Source organism: Syzygium oleosum, unplaced genomic scaffold (genome assembly GCF_021117445.2).
Source record: "Syzygium oleosum isolate NSW1041296 unplaced genomic scaffold, Sole_v2.1 Sole_v2.19, whole genome shotgun sequence".
Taxonomy (NCBI): domain Eukaryota; kingdom Viridiplantae; phylum Streptophyta; class Magnoliopsida; order Myrtales; family Myrtaceae; genus Syzygium; species Syzygium oleosum.
In genome coordinates, this window is record NW_026607503.1 from 2104904 (window position 1) to 2124825 (window position 19922).

Sequence of the window (19922 nt, forward strand, 5' to 3'; positions counted from 1 at the left end):
TACCCCGAACTATTTTTTTGACCATAAAAAACCCCAAACTGGTACACCTGACAATTTTACCCCGAACTAATTTTTTAATATTATTTTTCACTTTTTCGAAATTTTTTTTATTTTTTCTTTTTCCTTTCCTTTTTTTTTTTCCATCTTCTTTATCTTCAACCTATGGCCGGTCCCCGACCGGCGACCGGCCAGAGGCGGGGGCCGGCCCCGCCGGCAGCCGGCGAGGTTGGCCTTGCCCACCCCTGGAGAGGTTCAACCTTGCTAGTTGCCGGCGAGGAGTCGTCCTCGCCGTCACTGGCGAGGCTCGGCCTCACCGTCATTGGCGAGGCTCGGCCTCGTCGGCAATTGGCGAGGTTGGCCTCGCCCAGAAGCGGTGAGGTTGAGCCTCGCCAACGACGGCGAGGTCGGCCTTGCCCACCCCTGGCAAGGTTCGACCTCGCCAATTGCGGGAGAGGGGTCGTCCTCGCCGTCGCTGGCGAGGCTCGACCCCGCTAGTTGCCGGTGAGGGGTCGTCCTTGTCGTCGCTGGCGAGGCTCAACCTCGCTGCTTCTGGGCGAGGCCGACCTCGCCAGTTGCCAGCGGGGCCGAGCCTCGCTAGCGACGGCGAGGATGACCCCTCGCCAGCAACTGGCGAGGTTGAACCTCGCCAGGGATGGGCAAGGCCGACCTCGCCGACCATAAGTTGAAGATAAAGAAGATGAAGGAAAAAAAAAAAAGAAAAGGAAAGGAAAAAGAAAAGAAAAGAAAAAATAAAAAAATTCGAAAAAGTAAAAAATAATATTAAAAATTAGTTCAGGCTAAAATTATCACAGGTGTACCAATTTGGGGTTTTTAGTGGTCAAAAAAATAGTTCAGGGTAAAATTGTCACAGGTGTACCAGTTTGGGATTTTTTGTGATCAAAAAAATAGTTTGTGGTAAATTTGTCACAGGTGTATCAGTTTAGGATTTTTCGTGGTATTAACCCTTTATTTTAAGGATCGCAATTTTTTCTTTTATTTTCTTGAATATCCTCAAATGTTTCAGTATCAAAATTCAGGGGTCTATCATATGACTAGGGGTGTGCAAAACGGACCGCCCAAACCGAAAAACCGCCCAAACCGGACAGTTTGGTCCGGTTCTCGGGAGTGTTGGTCCAGTTCCTAGTTCCTAAAAGTGGAACCGGTATTCGGGCGGTCTAGATCCCGGTTTCAAGGGAAACTGGACCGACTACATACACTTTTTTTTTGTAATTATGTGTAGTCGGTATAGGGAATACAATTCAAATTTTACAACATATGTATAGTCGGTATGAGGAATACAATTCGTCACCGCATTGGCTTGAATTGCACGGTTGTTTTTGTGATTATGTGTAGCCGGCATGGAGAACATAATGTTACTTTTAAATGGGAAAAAAAAGTGACCGATTCCTTTAGATTGGACCGGAATCGGACCGAACCACTAGGACCAATTGGTTTGGTCCCCGGTTCCCAAAGGAACCGATCACCCCTACGTACAACAACCTTCCTCAAGCAGAGTTTGAATTTTGAATCTTTCGTCTTTCTACATATATTGACAAAATTTCTTCTTCTTGTGTATTTTCATGAACAATGACCCTTCATATATGACGGTTCAAATATACGACGAAATCCCACTTACGGTCAAACTCGTACAGTGCTTTATCATATGACAATTTTTCGCTCCACCGTGACGAGGAAACGACAATCGCATGCGGCGGAGGAGATGGACGCACGCTAGCTTCGTTGTTTTACCTGCCCGGCTCGCTGATCGATGAGTCAACTCAACCAAGTTCGCCAACCTCCATTGAACTCCAAGAAAGATTTACTGGTTTGACGGCCTCGCAGCTTCAGGAAAATGGAAGCTCCGTCGTCATCAACCTCCGCCGCCGCCGGCCACCACATCGTGGCGATCCCATATCCAGGACGGGGACACATCAACCCCATGATGAGCTTGTGCAAGATTCTGTCCTCCAGGGTCCCGGACATCGCCATCACCTTCGTTGTGACCGAGGAGTGGCTCGGCTTCCTCGGTTCCGAGCCTAAGCCCGCCAACATATGCTTGGCCGCCATCCCGAACGTGCTCCCCTCAGAGCTGGTCCGGGCTCAGTGCTACGCTGAATTCGTCGATGCCGTTTTCACCAAGATGGGAGGTCCGTTCGAGGAGCTGCTGGATCGGCTCCAGCCTGTGCCGACCGTCATCCTGGTCGACACTTTCCTGAGCTGGGCCGTCCGTGCGGGGAACCGGAGGAATATTCCCGTGGCGTCGTTCTGGCCATCGGGGGCCTGGGATTTCTCTTTCTACTATCACTTCCATCTTCTTGAGCAACACGGTCACTTCCCGGTTGATTTGTCTGGTAAGCTCAGTCTCCGTTTTGTCTTGCTATAGCCGTGTCGCTGAGTTCTGGTGCTGCAATTACAGTGTCTCTGGTTTTTTTTGTTTGGTCGAAACAGTGTCTCTGGTTACACAATGCTTGACAGGCCTAAAAACACCCGACACTATGGAGCCAGTTTAGGGCTGTAGATAACCCATTACTTTGCTAAAATTTCTGTTTTCTAAAGGGGGTTTCAGTTTCTTGACCCAAAATTAGCATAATCGGCAGGTAAAAATCTATACAATGAGTTTCGCCATAGTTCCTCAAGCTTTTCAATGGGCCATTCAAATCACAGAATGCATGTTGAGATTGAAGTTTTAGTGTTTTGACGGACAAGATGAGCAACCAATAATGGCAAGCTTGAAATGCTTTCAGTCAAGTTCAGTTGAATTCGAATTCCTGTATAGCGATAACTGCTAATGCAGAGATAGAGTGTGCCAGTTGTGTCCGAATCTCCAGTTTATCGAAGAAACTAGTGGAAGCGGCCTTTGCTATATGTGCGCAAAGATAGAGTCTGATTGATGTCCTCCGCTTTGTTTGCTTTGTCGCAGAAAAAGGGGACGAGCGGGTCGATTACATTCCCGGGCTTCCTCCGACACGCTTAGCGGACTTGATCAGTTCAGGGAGTACTGATTTAACCCTACAAAACTTCCTTCATGCATTGAGCGTCGTACATGAGGCTAAGTATCTCTTGATTGCGACTGTGTATGAGGTGGAATATCCTGCTGTCGATGCTCTTAAAGCTTGCTTGTCTATCCCAGTCTACACTATAGGTCCGGCCATCCATTTCTCTCGATTCGCAGATGACCCTTGTTTGAATGATGCCAATTACTTAAAGTGGTTGGACTGTCAGCTGAGTGATTCCGTCCTATATATCTCCCTCGGAAGCTTTCTCTCGGTCTCCAGCTCTAAGTTGGATGAAATCGCAGGGTGCTTGCGTGACAGTGGCATTCGTTTCATGTGGGTGGCACGCGAGGAAGCCTCAAGGTTGAGAGAGTTGTGCGGCGATAGGGGAATAGTTGTGCCATGGTGCGACCAGTTGAGGGTGCTGTCACATTCGTCGGTTGGCGGGTTTTGGACGCATTGCGGATGGAATTCGATTTGGGAAGCTGTTATCACCGGAGTTCCTCTGCTTGCATATCCCATCGCTATTGATCAAGGCGGTAATGCAACGCTAGTCGTTGAGGACTGGAAGGTCGGATGGAGGGTGGGCGGGGAGATCACAGGGCTCTTGCGTAAGTTCATGGATTTGGAAGACTATGAAAGCGGAGAGATCAGGAGACAGGCCAAGCATCTCCAGGAGTTATGTCGGCGAGCGATCGGAAAAGATGGTTCGACCAAGACTAACATCAATTCTTTCCTCAGGGACATTTCCCATTTCAGTGAAGTTTAGAAAGTGTAATGTATCAGTTGATCAGTGATGTTTCTGAATTTAAATTTGAACTTAGAGGTCATTGTATGACAAAAAGTAGGAGGAACTGCACAGGGAAGTATGCAATTCACTGAGACGGTTCTTCTTCTCCAAATCAAGCAAGGAATCTCCACAACCCTCACCTATCACCTTCCTCTTCATCCTGTGATCTTCCACAATCCGACCCATGAAGACGTTCACCGTCTCGCAGAGCTCCTGATGCCTTCTCCTCGCGCCCCACAGATCCAGCCAACCCAGCAAAGGGAAGCGATTGCCCCAATTGAACACGCCGAGTGGCTCGTACCCTTCACTGAACAGACCCTCGAGCTCGAGCCCATCACTTCCATGGTGAGGCCACCCTAGCCTGGGAGAGGGTTGGCCTCGCCGACGCTTGCCCTCGCCCAGGCGAGGCTGGTGCCAGCACAGGCATGGAAGAAAAAGAAAGAAAAAATATTCAAAAATTTTTTTTTTTTTTTTTTCGGTAAGGCGAAAAATTTATTAGTGATATTTTCAGATATTTTAGTTGTTTTAGATAAATGTTGACAGCTTGAAGATAATGGACAACCAATGAGACAAGTTGAAGAGCATGGACAACCAATGAGTTATCGACAACAAACATTAGTTATCTAGGATGAAGTTAATAACGTGTAACTGCCTAGTAGCAATATTTTCGAATATTTGAGCTTCTTGAGTATAAATGTTATTGTAAGTCCTTGTAACCTTACATAGATTAGGAAGTTATTCATTTACTTGAATTTAGGAACCACCGGGAGATGAGAAGCGTGGCGATGTGAAAATATAGAACCGAAAATTTCGGAGATGTGAAGGTATGACTAAACTGCTGAAGAACTACTTATAGACAGTTATGTTGTGAACATTATAAATAATAAATACCAGTGTTTGTGTACTGTAGATCCCTGCACACAAACAAATCTTGTTATCTTTCAATTGCCATATTGTAGTCATATCCGTAGCTTTCAGATAATTCATCGTCGATTCAATTTCCGTGTGTATTTAGTTGTAGTTTCCAAATATCTCTTTGCCGATCAAATTCCAGCATGTATCTTTGCTATAGATCCAGGTGCTTCGTCGAAATTATTTTGATGTTGTATCTTTATCTTGTGTACTTTAACGTCGATTAAATTACGTTAAACTATACCTATTGGTTTCCTTGTGTAACTGTGATATTTCGTGTCTGGAGTCACCACAAAAGATGTTTCCTCTAATAAAAATCGAAAAACGAATTTCGGTAAAAAGGAATTTCTTCGTCGAGGCGAATTCGAACCAAATAGAGTTCATCATGTTTTTTTTGTGAATGGATATATTCCCAATCAAATCTTGAATTATGTATGGCAAAATTTCAGTTAGTATTAATCTTGTAAATTTCTTTATCATATAATAATTTCTCTCTTCACAATGACTAGGAAACGACAAAAGCAGGTGGTGAGGGAGAAGGGCGGACACTAATACGTCGTTGTACCTTCCTCACTAGGGGTGAGCGGTTCCAGGTTCCATGAACCTGGAACCTACCATCACGTATAGGGTCCTCATTTTTTGTAACCTGGAACCTATCCGTTGAAACCTGGAACTTACCTTACACAGGTTCCAAGGTCTAACATGTTCTTTTTATTTATTTATTTCATTAACGCAACAATACTGAACAAGCTTGTCATTTACTAAAGAAAATACAAAAGACTAGTTTTCCTGTCATTACGATTCAAATAAATATAATTAAAATGAGAACTCATTGCATGAATCAATACTAGGAGTGAGTGGTTCTATGTTCCGTATAGATTCCACCCATGATAATAAGTCCCTCATTTTTTGCAACTTGAAACCTATCCTATCACAGGTTCGAGAGTCGGTTTCACGGTCTACTCAGGTTTCACCTGTATTATTAATTGAACAATTGCAGTGAATTATCATATTTAACAACCACTACTTTCTGCTATGATCCACTAATCATAACTTATATTTAGACACACGAAAAATATGAAACATTAACAAGTCATAAAATGAAAACTTATACTAATAGTTTCAAATTATATACTCATCATCTAACGCCATGAAACACCGCATGATTACATGAAGACATAGATCAAGAAAAAACACAAAAAACTTATTTAGGTTTCAGGTTCCAGGTTCACCTACCTAGAAACTGGAACCCACGCATCGAAACAGATTCCCAAATCTAGAACTTACCCGATATACCTTGGAACCTGAAACCTACAGGTTCCTACTGATCAGGTTCTTAGGCTTCAGGTTCTAACCTGGAACCATGCTCGCCCCTATTCCCCATCCGCTGATCGATGAGTCAACTCACCAAAGTTCAACAACCGTGATTGAACTCCAAGAACAATCCACCTGTTTGGACGCCCCTAGGCCCTAGCAACTTCAAGAAAATGGAAGCTCCAGGGTCGTCAACTTCCGCCATGGCAGCCGCCAGCAGCCTCCACATGGTGGCGATGCCGTACCTGGGACGAGGCCACATCAACCCCATGATGAACTTCTGCAGGAGTCTGTCCTCCCGAGTCCCAGACATCGCCATCACCTTCGTTGTGACGGAGGAGTGGCTCGGCTTCATCGGTTCCGAGCCTAAGCCCGCCAACATATCCTTGGCCGCCATCCCCAACGTGCTCCCCTCGGAGCTGGTCCGAGCTCAGCACTACTCCGAATTCTCCGATGCTGTTTTCACGAAGATGGGAGATCCATTTGAGGAGCTGCTGGATTGGCTCCGGCCTGTGCCAACTATCATCCTGGCCGACACTTCGCTGAAATGGGCCGTCCGCACGGGGAACTGGAGGAATATTCCGGTGGCATCGTTCTGGCCGATGTCGGCCTGGGTTTTCTCTTTCTTCCATCACTTCCATCTTCTGGAACGATACGGTCACTTCCCGGTTGATTTGTCTGGTAAGTTCAGTCTCCGTTTTGTCTTATCATTGTTGCTCTTGGTAGGCCTAAAAGGACAGAACAGTTTAGGGCCAATTTAGGACTCTGGATAACCAATTATGTTTTTGAGAATTTCTGTTTTTCTAAGTAGGAGTTGCCTGTTTCTTGACCTGTGATTGGCATAATCTATTCCGCTAAATCTGAACAATGAGTTTCACCATTGTTCCTCAAACTTTTCAATCGGCCATTCAGATCACAGAACGCGTGCTCCGTAGCTTCTCCACCGTCTAAAATTTTCCAGATTAAAGTTTTATATGGATGGACAAGATGACCAACCAATAAAGATGGCAAGCCTGAAATGCTTTCAGTTCAGTTCAGTTGAATTGGAATTCCTGTATAGAGGTGACCGCTTAAGCAGAGACACGGTGTGCCAGCTGCATCTGAATCCCAGTGCATTGAAGAAACTAGTAAAAGCAGTCGTTGATGTGCGCGAAGATTGGGTCTATTTGATGTACTCTGCTTTGTCTTTGCTTTGTCACAGAAAGAGGGGACGAGCAGGTCGATTACATTCCTGGACTTCCTCCTACACGCTTAGCAGACTTGATCCGTTCTGGGAGGAATGATCCAATCCTACAAGACTTCCTTGACGCTCTTAAGATTGCACGTGAGTCTAAGTATCTCTTGCTCGCGGCTGTGTATGAGGTGGATTGTCCGGCTGTCGATGCTGTTAAAGCTAGCTTGTCGTTCCCAGTCTACACCATCGGTCTGGCCATCCCTCTCTCTCGACTTGCAGATGACTCTTGTTTGAATGAAGCCGATTACTTAAAGTGGTTGGACCGTGAGCCAAGCGATTCCGTCCTATATATCTCCCTCGGAAGCTTTCTCTCGGTCTCCAGCTCTAAGAGGGATGAGATTGCAGGCTGTTTGCGTGACAGTGGCATTCGTTTCGTGTGGACGGGGCACAAGGAAGCCTCGAGGTTGAAAGAGTTATGCAGCAATAGGGGAATAGTCGTGCCATGGTGCGACCAGTTGAGGGTGCTGTCACGTTCGTCGGTTGGCGGGTTTTGGACGCATTGTGGATGGAATTCCATTTTGGAAGCTGTTTTCATGGGATTTCCTATGCTCGTATATCCCATAGCTATGGATCAACACCGTAATGCATCACTAGTCGTCGAAGACTGGAAAATAGGATGGAGGGTGGGCACGGATATCACAGGGCTCATGCGTAAGCTCATGGATTTGGAAGACAATGAAAGCAGAGAGATCAGGAGACAGGCCAAGCATCTCCAGGAGGTATGTTGGCAAGCGATCGGAAAAGATGGATCGACTGAGACCAACATCAATGCCTTCTTCAGGGACATTTCCTATTGCAATGATAGTTCAGAAAGGTTTAATGTATGAGTTGATCAGTGATGTTTCTGCAGTTAAATTGATAGGCAAGATTTTTAGGACAGAATCAGTACAACACACATAGCGGACCCAACTATCAACAGCACGCCAGTTACCTATATGGAATGTCTTCCTGACGGAATAACTCTCAAGTGGTGGTCCGGGGACAACCGCAAAAGGGGGAGCCGGAATGAGCTGTACACAACCTCAATTATTTGGCATCAATAGGAGTCGTTGATGAGCCGACTCACCACATTGGGTCGAAACGTTCTTTCTGGATGAAAAAATTCATTTGAACACTCCGTGCACTGATAGGCATTAGGCAACTCATGTACCATGTATGGTTCGCTACACTTTGATCACCTAGTGGAGCTATATTTGATTGTAAGTGTAATCACGCGGTACTCTGATTAGCATCAAAGTCGGAGGACGCTGTCTTATCACACAGTCACCACCAGCGCCCACAAATGGACTTCAGATCACCGCCCACCACCAGCACGACGGCCACTGCCACCGGCACCTTTCGCGAGGTGACATTGCTCTATCCTGGAAGAGGCCACATCAACCCCATGATGAACTTCTGCAGCATTCATGGCCAGAACCCCCAACATCACCCTTACCTTCTTCATCTCCGAGGGCTCAGCTTGTATTCTGCGCGACAGTCCTGTACTTGCTCCTGCCCCGAGCGAGTACGGGCTCAACGTTTCTCTGAATTTGTGGAGGCTGTTTTCACCAAGATGGAAGCTCCATTCGAAGAACTGCTGGATCGGCTTCATTATCGGCTGACAATTTCGTTTCTGGGGCAGTCCGCAGCCGGATTCTATGAAGTATCCTGGCGGCATCGTTTTGGCCGATGGCGGCATCGTTTTGGCCGATGGCGGCCTCGGCTTTTTCTTTCCTTCATCACTTCCATCTTCTTGAACAAACTGACAACTTCCTGTTGATATGTCTGGTAAGCCCATTCACAATTGTTTTTGTTTGGATGGAATTGGGTTGCTCTTGTACTCCGAAACAAAACAAAAATCACGTTCCAATTATTATGTCTCGACTCTCCCAGAAATGGTGAAGTCACCTACAATCGTTGCCGTGGATACAAAGGCAGTGACATCCGATAGCAAAAGGACACTAGAAGTGTCAAAAGTTTCGTACGACGCTCATTCTAGTGATAAATTTTTTTTTTTGGATCACTTAAGTGCCACTTTAAAAAAAAAATCACTTAAGTACTAATTCCGATTTGGATAGCTGGAAATCCAAAATTGCCACATTTTATTAATTTCTGCGATCGACGTGGCCCGCCGGCGTGCCCAGTTAACATATAAAGCCCTAAATGGCGTCGTCTACGACGTTTGCCCCAAAATATAAACCCTAAATTGCAAATTGAAAGAAATTTCCCAATTCGAAATCCTAAGGACCATTCAACCCAAAATCAAAATCCTAATTTGGTTTGTTCCCAAAATTAACAGCTCAATTTTGCAAATGGAGAGCAGAAACATGACGAGCGGCTCAAATTCGTTTTAATGAAGTGAAGAAGAAGATGAATATTATTCTTATTGTGGGCTACCGAGTTCAAGAAGAACATCTTGGCCATGAACTGACACTGGAACATCGATATGATCTCACCAAACGAGACTTCGGATTTCAATGATTTACACATGAGTGACGTGGACAATTCTCAGCCTCAAACTTCACCAAAACAGGGGAGAATAGGGACGATGAAATTACTTGGCTGAAGGAGTCCTTTGCCTGCAATTACGGAATCCGAACCCAGAGGCTCTAAAAAAGTCGCCTAAGGGCCCGTTTGGTAACGTGCCAAACAGTGAAAATTTCTATTCTTTTATTCCCAGAAATAGTTTGGGAACAGAAATGCGTTTGGTAAACTTTTTGTTCCCGAGCACATTTTTTCAAATATTTGTGCCGAGAAACAGTTTTAGAAGAGAAACAAGAAGTAAAAAAAAGTTACTTCTTGTTTCTCGGCACAATTTTGAGAATCAGTTTTTTTTCTTCTTTTTCTTTTTTTTCTTTTTGTGTTGCTCTTCTTGGGTTGTGGCCGGTCGCCGGCGACCGGCCATGGCCTGGGTAAAAAGAAAAAAAAAATTAAACAATTCAAAATATTATTAAAATATTATTAATAAAAAGAAATTTGTGTGTAGTTACCAAACGCATTTATGTTCTTTTCTATTCCAAGAATAGAAATTTTGGACAGTTTACCAAACGCCTTCAAATGCACAGAAATTGTTTCCGGGCACAGAATAAAAAAAAATCATTTCTTTTCAGAAATAGTTCCCGAGCACAGAATGGTTGTCATGCGCACCCTAAGCTGATGGGTGTCGGGGATAGGTCTTCAAACGTGTGCGAGCCACTTCGAGCTTTCCCAGCCAAAAGAAGTGGGTAAAGCTCGACGTGGGTTGAAACAGAGCAATGGCGACTGCAATGAGAATCGACGGAGACAGCCATTTTTTGTGACCGTTAATTATTCAACTGGTAAGGGAAGGTCTTAGTGGCATCGTCGCAAACGATTCAAAGCCGGCGGAGGAGGATCGAACAAGCTGGAAGCACTTCAAGCATCCTGGCCGAGAAACAATGCAGAACAAAGCTACTCTTATGTTCGCTCTCGGACGACGACGAATGGCGACGGTCGGCAGTGGCTCCAGCGGCTTGAAAACGGTGAGGAAAATCGTCACTAGTGGTTGACACCGGTGAACGAGCTTCGGGTGAGTCCTAAACTCTCCCAAGCCTTCTTCGCCAGAAGACAGAAGAAGAAACGGGACAAGCTGACCGCGGCTTCGCCAACGACCAGCGAGGGGCGGTGAATGGTATAGGTGGCGATCGTCTATGGCGGCTGCCCCAGAAATATTGGCGATCGTCTATGTCTCTTTCCCATGCTCGGCTGGGTGACGCCTTCAGGAGAATGGCGAGGCGGCGTAGTGATTGATGGTGATCGTGCGTGGGACAATGATGGCCGTGCATGGGTTGGCGGCGGCGTGGCTGGGAGTGAGTTTTTTCCTTTGTGGTGGGCGGTGATGGATGGTAGGTAGCGAACGTCGGATGGTGGTGCGGCGGGACACGGGAGTCGTTTTTATGCCGGGGAGTGGAGCGTCAAATGTCGTTTTTGGATCGGATGGGTTAGACTGGATTAAGCGACGTTGCTTTGCACTACTCAGCCAAGTTGGATTGAGCCACGCGGGACTGGAATTTTTTTTTAAAAAAATAATACGTCGATTGTTATTAAAATTTCAATTATAAAAGCCACGTAGTCATTTGGCTGGAATTTCTCGGCGGAGGTACTTAAACGATCGTTTTTCTCCGATTTGGCACTTAAATGAATCGGAGAAAACTTTTGGCACTAAAGTGAGCGCTGCACGAAACTTTTGGCACTTCTAGTGTCGTTTTGCTGACATCCGACGGAAGCTTACAACTTGCCCAGATCTTTTGTTGGAGAGATCTGGGCAACACTTCACTAAGAACTAACTCAATTTATGATCAATTTCTTCCCCAAAACTAAACCGACCAAAATCAACTTTACCCGTGCAATAGCAATAAACAGCAGTATATTCTCGCAACACAACCTCAAAATAAGCGAACCTAATTCTGAAATATTAAAAAGACACAACAACAACAACAATACCAAGATTTTTACGTGGAAAACTTAATGCGGGAAAAGCCACGGACCGCTCATCAAATATAGTATGATATACAAAGGTTCTTCTCTAGTTACACATTAGAGGCTCAACATCAACAATAAAATAGCATTTCATCGTCTCGAAGGTGGATTAACAGAAATGGCGTAAGAAAATCTAACTACTATTGGAGATTACAAGAGATAATTTGGAGAACGATTTCAACAAACGAAGCCGAATAATTTGTAGACCTCGGTTGCATGGACAATATAATGAAATTTCAGCTAACTCCGACAACGTTTGGACAAAGCTATAGACAGAAAGTAATTTGGATAGTGCAGTTACGAGGCTCGGTCGTGTGACCTGCTCCACGAGGAGAGTTCACATAATTACATTATCTATCAAGCGATATGACGTATATGACAACCAATATCTTCACGTCCCTAATTATACCAAATAATCTTACATAAACCTTTCGGCTTTCAAAAAATTTCTCTCGAAATGATATCTTAATCTCACAAACACCACCCAAGATGTAATTCACGAGGAGATGCGCACCAGGATGTAAAGCCACAAAGGATCTTGGGACGCCACTAAATCACCTACTTCTTCTCAAATACATGAAGAGACAACTTATGAATATTACACAGAACCAATCATCCCTTCTCAGTTGACTTCCACTTCAATCCTGGTCGGGCTTCCACACAATTAACACTGGTCGGATTTAATTCAACGGGCTCAAAATCGAAACATATTCTAACGGCGAGAAATAATGCAAGTATTTAGGAACATGAGAAAGGCCACAAGACGAGTCGGCTTGGAATAGACCGTGGATCATTTGAGACGGTTGGATCGCCAGCCGCGCAGTTCCCTAGGAAGTTTCCTCTCTTTTCCGAGCTCCGAGATGGACGAGATCGCGGCGGGGCTGTGCGATAGAGCAGCATTCGCTTCGTGTGGCGGCGGTGTTAATTTAATATCTAGATGACGAAAGGAATTTGATTGCGCAAACAGCACAAAGTGGTCAAGTGCTCTCTGATTCCATGCCCTGAATGGGGAAGCCTAGCCGAGCTCACCCTCCATCTTTCAATTCTCAATGAGATCTTCTTCATGGTTGAGTTGGATACTCCCATAAAAAAGAAAAGGGTACCGAATATATATATATTTTTTTTCCTTCCTTTTCACATTTATTTATGTATGATCTCTTTCACGTTTGGTGACAAACTTCAAACTATGCAATATTTTTTCTCTTTATTTATGTCAATTTTCCCTAATATATATTCCATTTATGATTACATTTTGGAGGGCCCGATACCCTAAAGAAAGCTCCAACTTAAGGATCCAGTCTCAATTCTGTCATAAACTTTTTTTTTTGTCCCATAAAAAAATCCTCAACTTTAGATCTAACCCCAATTCTACCATAAACTCTTTTTTTCCCATGAAAAACTCCCAACTTTAGGTCTTATCCTTATTTTACCGTTCATTTCCAATTTTACCCTAATATTTATTTGGTCTCGCAAAAAACAACTAATTTTTACTTGAGTTACAAATCTACCGCCGTTAACACTCCATCCAAAATTTCTTGGTGACAACCGAAAGATGGGAAACTCCCAAGCACGATTTGTTCGAGCGTCTCGAGCCGAGCGCCTCGAGCGCCAACTCCTGAGCACGAGAGCTGGAAGATCGAGCGCAAAATCGAATATCCCCGAACGATATGGAAGGAAGACTCTCCTAAGAGTAAGAATAATTAAAGAAAACTGACCCCAATTGTTCTAGTTTTTACCCAATTTTCAAATCCAAGAAGACATTGTTTGGGGCTCATAAGGAAACTCATCTCCAAATGACATCCTCTTGGATTGTAATGACGTGAAAATGCCACATAAGATCACTTAGGGCGATTTTGGATAAAAGGTTAATAGGGACAGACTTGGGACTCAAGTAAAATTAGAACTGAACCCAAAGCCGTGGTGTTTTATGAGACGAAAGAAAAAGTTTCGAGTAAAATTGAGACCTGACCTAAAGTTGATGGTTTTTACGAGACCAAAAAAAAAAGTTTTGGGTAGAATTGGGCACCGAAAATAAAGTTGGGGTTTTTTTTTTTCAGGGTACCCACTATTTTGGGAGATGGTGCGCGTGCATTGCACGTGCCCCCACGACTGGTAGTTATCCTGGGGTCACGGGGCGGTTACCGATCGCCTCCATCGCTAGCTGAGCCGAAGCAGAAGACAAGGAGAAAAAAAAAAAAAAGAGAGAGAGAGAGAAAAAAAAATCAGAGACCAAAAGCCATAAAAAGTAAAAACTTCCCCCAAAATTCTTGGAACCCTAATTGCGCAATCCGACCCCCTCCCCCCCAAAAATCAAAATCCTCCCGACAGCATCCTCGGATCTTGTCCGCCGCCGTGCGGCCGGCCCGACGGCCCTCCCCCGCCGCCGGCGATCTCTTCCCCCGCTCTCCACCGATAGCTCGCTTTCACGGTGGCTTAGAAATCGTTGTCATCGTTGTCGTCGTCGTAGTCACGGTGTGGAAAGCAGTCGTTGAGCCTCAATACATCCCCCCCGCCCCATAGCTGTAATTCGAGATTCGCATGGCGGCCACGGACGCCACCCCCAAGTTCCAGAACCGGGACTTCCGCCCGGTGCCGCCGCCCCCCGACTTCCGCCCGGAGGTCGCCGTCGCCGCCCACGACGGCCTCCGCTTCTGGCAGTTCATGATCGCTGGGTCGGTCGCGGGGTCGGTCGAGCACATGGCCATGTTCCCCGTGGACACGCTCAAGACCCACATGCAGGCGATGGGCTCCTGCCCCATCAAGTCGGTGGGCCTCCGGCAGGCCCTCCTGTCGATACTGAAGTCGGACGGTCCGATGGGTCTGTACCGGGGCATCGGCGCCATGGGGCTCGGCGCCGGGCCAGCCCACGCCGTGTACTTCTCGGTCTACGAGGCTTGCAAGAAGTTCTTCTCCGGCGGGAATCCGAACAATTCGGCCGCCCACGCCGCGTCCGGGGTGTGCGCCACGGTCGCCAGCGACGCCGTGTTTACGCCGATGGATATGGTCAAGCAGAGACTGCAGTTGAACAACAGTCCTTACAAAGGGGTTTTTGATTGCGTGAGGAGCGTCATGAAGGAAGAGGGACTTAGGGCTTTTTATGCATCGTATAGGACTACTGTCGTCATGAATGCTCCGTTTACTGCCGTGCATTTTGCGACATATGAGGCTGCAAAGAGGGGTTTAGTGGAGGTTTCGCCGGAAAGTGTGAATGATGAAGGTTGGGTTGTTCACGCCACCGCAGGAGCTGGTGCTGGGGCACTGGCAGCTGCTGTTACAACCCCTCTTGATGTCGTGAAGACTCAGCTGCAGTGTCAGGTAAAGACAGAACAAATCTTTGGATGTTGCCAGTTACTCTGGTTTTGTTCTTTTTTGAATGACAGGAAGAAATAGATATTATACATAGTTTGGTAGCAGTCTTTCCAGTTACTAGTCTTGGACGGGAAATATGGTTCAAGCTTCGAAATCGATTTCATCATTAGACAAGCAGGGTTGCAATTTCGTTCCAATTATTAGCATCACCGCTCCATATCTTATTGGAATGGGATCGTTCTCATCTAGCATATTGTTGTTGGCCTTGTGGCTAAGTCACATCTTAAGGTTTGTCGACCACGTTTTAAGGCATATCTAAGAGTTGGTACTCAGTTGTCATCGTGTGTAGTCACGGAGTTTGAGTTCACCTGGCTGGTGTTCTGTTTTTCTTTTCCCTCTTATGGTGGTTTTTGCTTTATAAACCAAAAGCATTTGCTAAGGTTGAAGCTGATTCTTTTACCTTGCATTAGTGGGATTTACTTTATAAACCAAAAGAATTTGCTAGTAATGTCAACAAAGATAAAAAGAAAAGGTGTTTGTATCAGGGAACCAGAAATACTGTGAGGAAGTATTTCATGTTAATGGGCTTTTGCCATGGGTGCTTAAACTAATTGACAACGAGTCTTGTTTTCAGTCCGCATAGGTAATGGTTATTGGTCCGGAAGAGTATACAGTCAGGAGTGGCGAAGCCCATGATTGGCCAGTGCTCTGACGTGTTATTCTCATTTGATCCGTGGGATGACTTCTGAGCACTTTTGAACAATCCTGGAGTATCTTGTTAGAAAAACAATGGTGTGTTTGGTTTGGAACTAGCATTTCATACATATCTTGATAACAAGTGTCCTTAGTAGACCAGTTAAGGTAAATAAAAGAAAGAAGAATACTTATCGAGACACTATGATAATAGAAAAGGCATTCGTTTTTATTTCCTGCATGTCAAATAGGAAATTTACATATGAAAGCATAGTTAATGAGTCTTTAAGTTTTAACATTTGAATTTCACACTAAGCCTTAAAGTTTATGAAGATTTGTGTTGTGATATCTGGGTAGTGTTATGTAATTTTTGTCTCATATACATTGCTTTCTTTCAGGGTGTCTGTGGATGCGATAGATTTAAGACTGGTTCAATGAGGGATGTCTTTCGAACGATAATAGAAAAGGATGGATACAGAGGGCTCATGAGAGGATGGATGCCTAGGATGCTATTCCATGCTCCTGCTGCTGCAATCTGCTGGTCTACTTATGAAGCCTCGAAGTCATTTTTCGAGGAACTTAACAGTAATAGCACTAATCGTGTTGTCACCTGAAAACCCATTGCCACAGTTTTGTTCTTTGTTACCCTGCCGGGGCACCAATACTCTGCACACTATTGAAGCGAAATATGATGTGGAGATCTTTCTCTTGCGGAGTCTGCTTGACTTGAGGCATTGGAGAAGGAGAGGAGTAATCATACTCGGAACATGCCTGCAGTTGCTCCCGACAACAAAATGAGTTGATTAGGTTGAATTAATGTATTCATATCACACTTCTGGCGATTTAAATAATATTATCAATCATAGCTGAGTGGATTCATTTGATTTCTGGCAGAATTGTTTCTGTAAAACTTAGTATCGAATTTTGCTGTGTAGGCAACTACACAAAAGCTCCAATCTCTTTTGGAATACACGAGGAATAGCTGCTTTCTTTTAGAATTCTTGATACTTGAGTTATTGAAGTCTCTTCCATGAACACTGAACTGGGTAATGGAAGCATCTTTTGAGTCCGTTGTCTACTGAGAGAGAGAGAGAGAGAGAGAGAGAGAGAGAGAGAGAGAGAGAGAGAGAGAGAGAGAGAGAGAGAGAGATTCTGTCCCTGTATGATTTCAACTTTAGAGAAAGAAGCACAATTAGTGGTTCCACAGCACATACCATGATAGCCCAAAAGAATACAGACATACCATGATGTCCCTGTAAATGCCAAACTTTTGACATTATGAAAACTACTTTCTCCAAAAGACTCTACTCTGATAAGCGGAAAAGACATAATCCCGCGTCTAGTTCTCTCGCACTTCATTCAAAAACACAATCGGGGCGTCTCAGGATCCATGTGGTCTAACAACTTGACCAACAATTACGGTTATATCGTCGAGCTTTCCACCTGACAGCAACAGACATGAACTACTTACGACAGAGATGAAGTTGAAAAGATAATATTTCTCAGAGATACGTGAAACAGCACACACGAACAGAGAGAAAGAGAAAGGGAGGCCGTGGCCCGTGCCTGTAAGCTTAAACCCAAGTGCTTTCTTCCACACAGGAACATCAAAACCCTGCAAAACTATAGTCTTCAGCCTCATGACAACGTAATATTTTTGTACCTAGTAATCTAAGCTCTTAATCAGTGGCAAATAAGTTGGTTTTGCAATATCACCCTTGTTCTAGCCTCAATGGAGTAGGGGGAATCATAACTTGAGTCCACGGAGTGTTCTCTTGCGAGATTAGCCAATGCCTTTGCTAACAATGAACCAATGTCCATTTAGAGTTGAGCACACGTACTGCAGGACCTTTCTAATATTTGAGCAAAACCTACCAGCTTCTGAAACATCATCATGTTTGGCCAATATGGAAACAATTTCATGGTCAAAAACATTGTCGAAGAGACCATCTGAGCCCATAATGACAGTATCTTTCTCTATTACTTCAACAGTGCTAACCTGGTTATCAAGGAACGTGAGGAAATCTAAATTCTTGGTGAACAGAAATAATAAGAGTTTGCATAGTGCAGGATATAAGCTGAAAAAATTCAGTCAAGAGATATTTATGTTTTAACTACACCCCAACTTGACTAAACCAACCAAACCTTTTAGCACGCATCTGACTAAATTCTCATGCATCAATCATCTATGACATATTAGCAAAGTCATTTTGCGCAGCAAATCCAGCTAAGGTGTAATTTTCCTATACTTCACATTGCTAATATCTAGCGCAGCGAAGACCAGTAGCGGATTTCAAAGAAGATTTAGACAGAGGAGAAAGATGTCAATTTACAATAAGCCAGAATATTTTCACTAGTGGAAGCACCTACGACCCCTGGGTATGGTGGCTAACTTGTGAGAATTGACGAACAGTAAATTATGCTTCTTCGCCTTTGCATAATATTGTTGATTAAAAATTTTCTGATAGAAAATGAAGTCTGAGAGGAGTATGTTCTGTCGATACCACAGCATCTCGATATGTTTGGCCAACTGATTCTGAGCTTAGCTGGTAGGGACAGTCAAAGTAGTGCTCTTGCGGAGACGTAGAAAAGATTATCTGACCTGCAAATTCAGTACCATGTGGTTTTCAAGTATCTGAAAGCAAAATAAAACAGAACCAATGAGTTAGAATATCATGAAATCCGACACAGAAGTTACCGCCTCGGACAACCCTTAATCCACAATCCCCTACATTTGCGATCCTCAGGATCCCATCTCTCTCCAGCATGGCAACAACTCTGGTTAAAAAGGCAAATATGTAAAATAAATGGCTGAACCATCTTTAGATACATCGTTTTAGGGGCATATTATCTGAAAAACCTTGAAATTGTGAAGTCAAAAGTATAAATAACTTACATTGTAGCTGAACCTATAGAGGAGGTAGCAGCATGTGCTTCATTTAGAAGCATCCGAGGATTGTAGTTTGCCTGACAAATGAGAAACACTGTACAGGTTCTTAAGTTCCCACTTACCATAAGCAAACACAGCAATTCAAATTTTAAGCAAAGTTCTAATTTGCTATTTTCTTGCCAGAGAACTACCACTAGGGAAATCAGGATTCAGGAGAGTGTTAATTAGATGGATGAAGCGAGTAATCTATTTTTTATTTGCTTTGAAATAAGTCTACCTCCTCATCCCCGAGCAAAGACAAAGCATGAGCGATCAATTCCTTAGAAAACAGCGAAGGATCCACGTTTTGCTCAGCCCATCTGCCAAGCGAAAGAGCAATTTGGCGAACAATCAGCAACATGGTAATCACAAGTTTCCCACAGTCATCACTTGTCTGAATCATCATCAAGTTAATTATCGACGATCAATCAATGCTTCACAGCACAACATACTCATTGCTTTTGCTCTCATTATAAATGGCCATCTCATACCAATACAGATAAAGAACAAATTCAGCTAGCACAGATCAGTCAACAAGCAGCAGGGCAGCTTTCCCAGCACTTGATCCTATTAAAAATATGAAACTTGGAGCATCTGTCCTAGGGATTGCAGTTACGTACCCGGAAACGCCATCAGCAACAGCAATGACTGCCCCATTGAAGCCGCTCACCAGAAAAGCGTCTTCGCCGCCTTTGTCAACCTTTCCAAGAAGCAAGAAAGTTCATTGTAATGTGGACAGGACCTAGCATTTGGGTACTCTTTCATACCTAGCATTTGTTCTTATCTGAGCGCTAAATACTAAGACCCATTTACATAATCACTACATCAATGCGGCAAGACTTGTGGGAATTCACCTTGTTGGGGTGTGGGATAAGGTGTGTCCCAACAAAAAGAGACAACCCTGACTCTGACGTCACCTCCTCACTGCAAAACAAGGGGAAAAGAATTCAAGAATTGGCAGATTACCCAGAGATAGGGAATGCGGGAAAAGACAAATGAAAGAGGCTGAACATGCTTTTGTGCTTGCAGGACAGGGTTTAGTTCAGGCGGGGAACAGGGCAGTCTGTGAACATGGAGGGGCTTCTTCACGTTGGAGTGGAAGAGCGCGCGCAAGTGAGCAGGAGGAGCTGAAGCTCTGAGCATGGGAATCGCCATTTCCCGCTTCCAACTTCAACCTCACATCCTCACACACACACAACCCCTGCTCTGTTTTCTTTGGTCCACCAATTCAGGATAGCTGATGGCGTTCAACTCCAAATGTAGAAAATATAT

At 44.4% G+C, this 19922-nt stretch overlaps 4 protein-coding genes across 9 annotated transcripts; 3 read left to right on the forward strand and 1 right to left on the reverse strand.

The window, feature by feature from the left end:
- The first annotated feature begins 1636 nt into the window (after positions 1 to 1636).
- LOC115670541 (UDP-glycosyltransferase 87A1-like) lies at positions 1637 to 3916 on the forward strand. Its single transcript, XM_030591853.2, has 2 exons — positions 1637 to 2351; positions 2921 to 3916. The coding sequence occupies exons 1-2, from the start codon at positions 1853 to 1855 to the stop codon at positions 3760 to 3762; spliced, it is 1341 nt and encodes a 446-aa protein (XP_030447713.1). The 5' UTR covers positions 1637 to 1852; the 3' UTR covers positions 3763 to 3916.
- A 2152-nt stretch (positions 3917 to 6068) lies between these two features.
- On the forward strand, positions 6069 to 8665 carry LOC115670543 (UDP-glycosyltransferase 87A1-like). Its single transcript, XM_056320075.1, has 2 exons — positions 6069 to 6690; positions 7211 to 8665. The coding sequence occupies exons 1-2, from the start codon at positions 6183 to 6185 to the stop codon at positions 8068 to 8070; spliced, it is 1368 nt and encodes a 455-aa protein (XP_056176050.1). The 5' UTR covers positions 6069 to 6182; the 3' UTR covers positions 8071 to 8665.
- Positions 8666 to 13988: 5323 nt separating this feature from the next.
- Positions 13989 to 16719, forward strand: LOC115670380 (uncharacterized). Its single transcript, XM_056320000.1, has 2 exons — positions 13989 to 15034; positions 16120 to 16719. The coding sequence occupies exons 1-2, from the start codon at positions 14258 to 14260 to the stop codon at positions 16333 to 16335; spliced, it is 993 nt and encodes a 330-aa protein (XP_056175975.1). The 5' UTR covers positions 13989 to 14257; the 3' UTR covers positions 16336 to 16719.
- Positions 16720 to 16871: 152 nt separating this feature from the next.
- LOC115670381 (probable protein phosphatase 2C 26) lies at positions 16872 to 19869 on the reverse strand. Of its 6 annotated transcripts, none has more exons than XM_056319998.1 (11): positions 19662 to 19868; positions 19505 to 19570; positions 19271 to 19350; positions 18889 to 18970; positions 18618 to 18688; positions 18420 to 18499; positions 18226 to 18323; positions 17597 to 17720; positions 17438 to 17520; positions 17288 to 17336; positions 16872 to 17164 (listed from the first exon to the last, which is right to left on the reverse strand). In XM_056319998.1, exons 1-11 carry the CDS (start codon positions 19803 to 19805, stop codon positions 17103 to 17105), a joined length of 939 nt encoding a protein of 312 aa, XP_056175973.1. In that variant the 5' UTR covers positions 19806 to 19868; the 3' UTR covers positions 16872 to 17102. The 6 variants fall into 6 exon arrangements, 4 of the variants coding, with proteins under 4 accessions (XP_056175973.1, XP_056175972.1, XP_056175971.1 ...); XR_008818465.1 differs by having other exon boundaries at positions 17141 to 17164; positions 17438 to 17515; XM_056319997.1 differs by having other exon boundaries at positions 16872 to 17336; positions 19505 to 19574; positions 19666 to 19869.
- Positions 19870 to 19922: the final 53 nt, after the last annotated feature.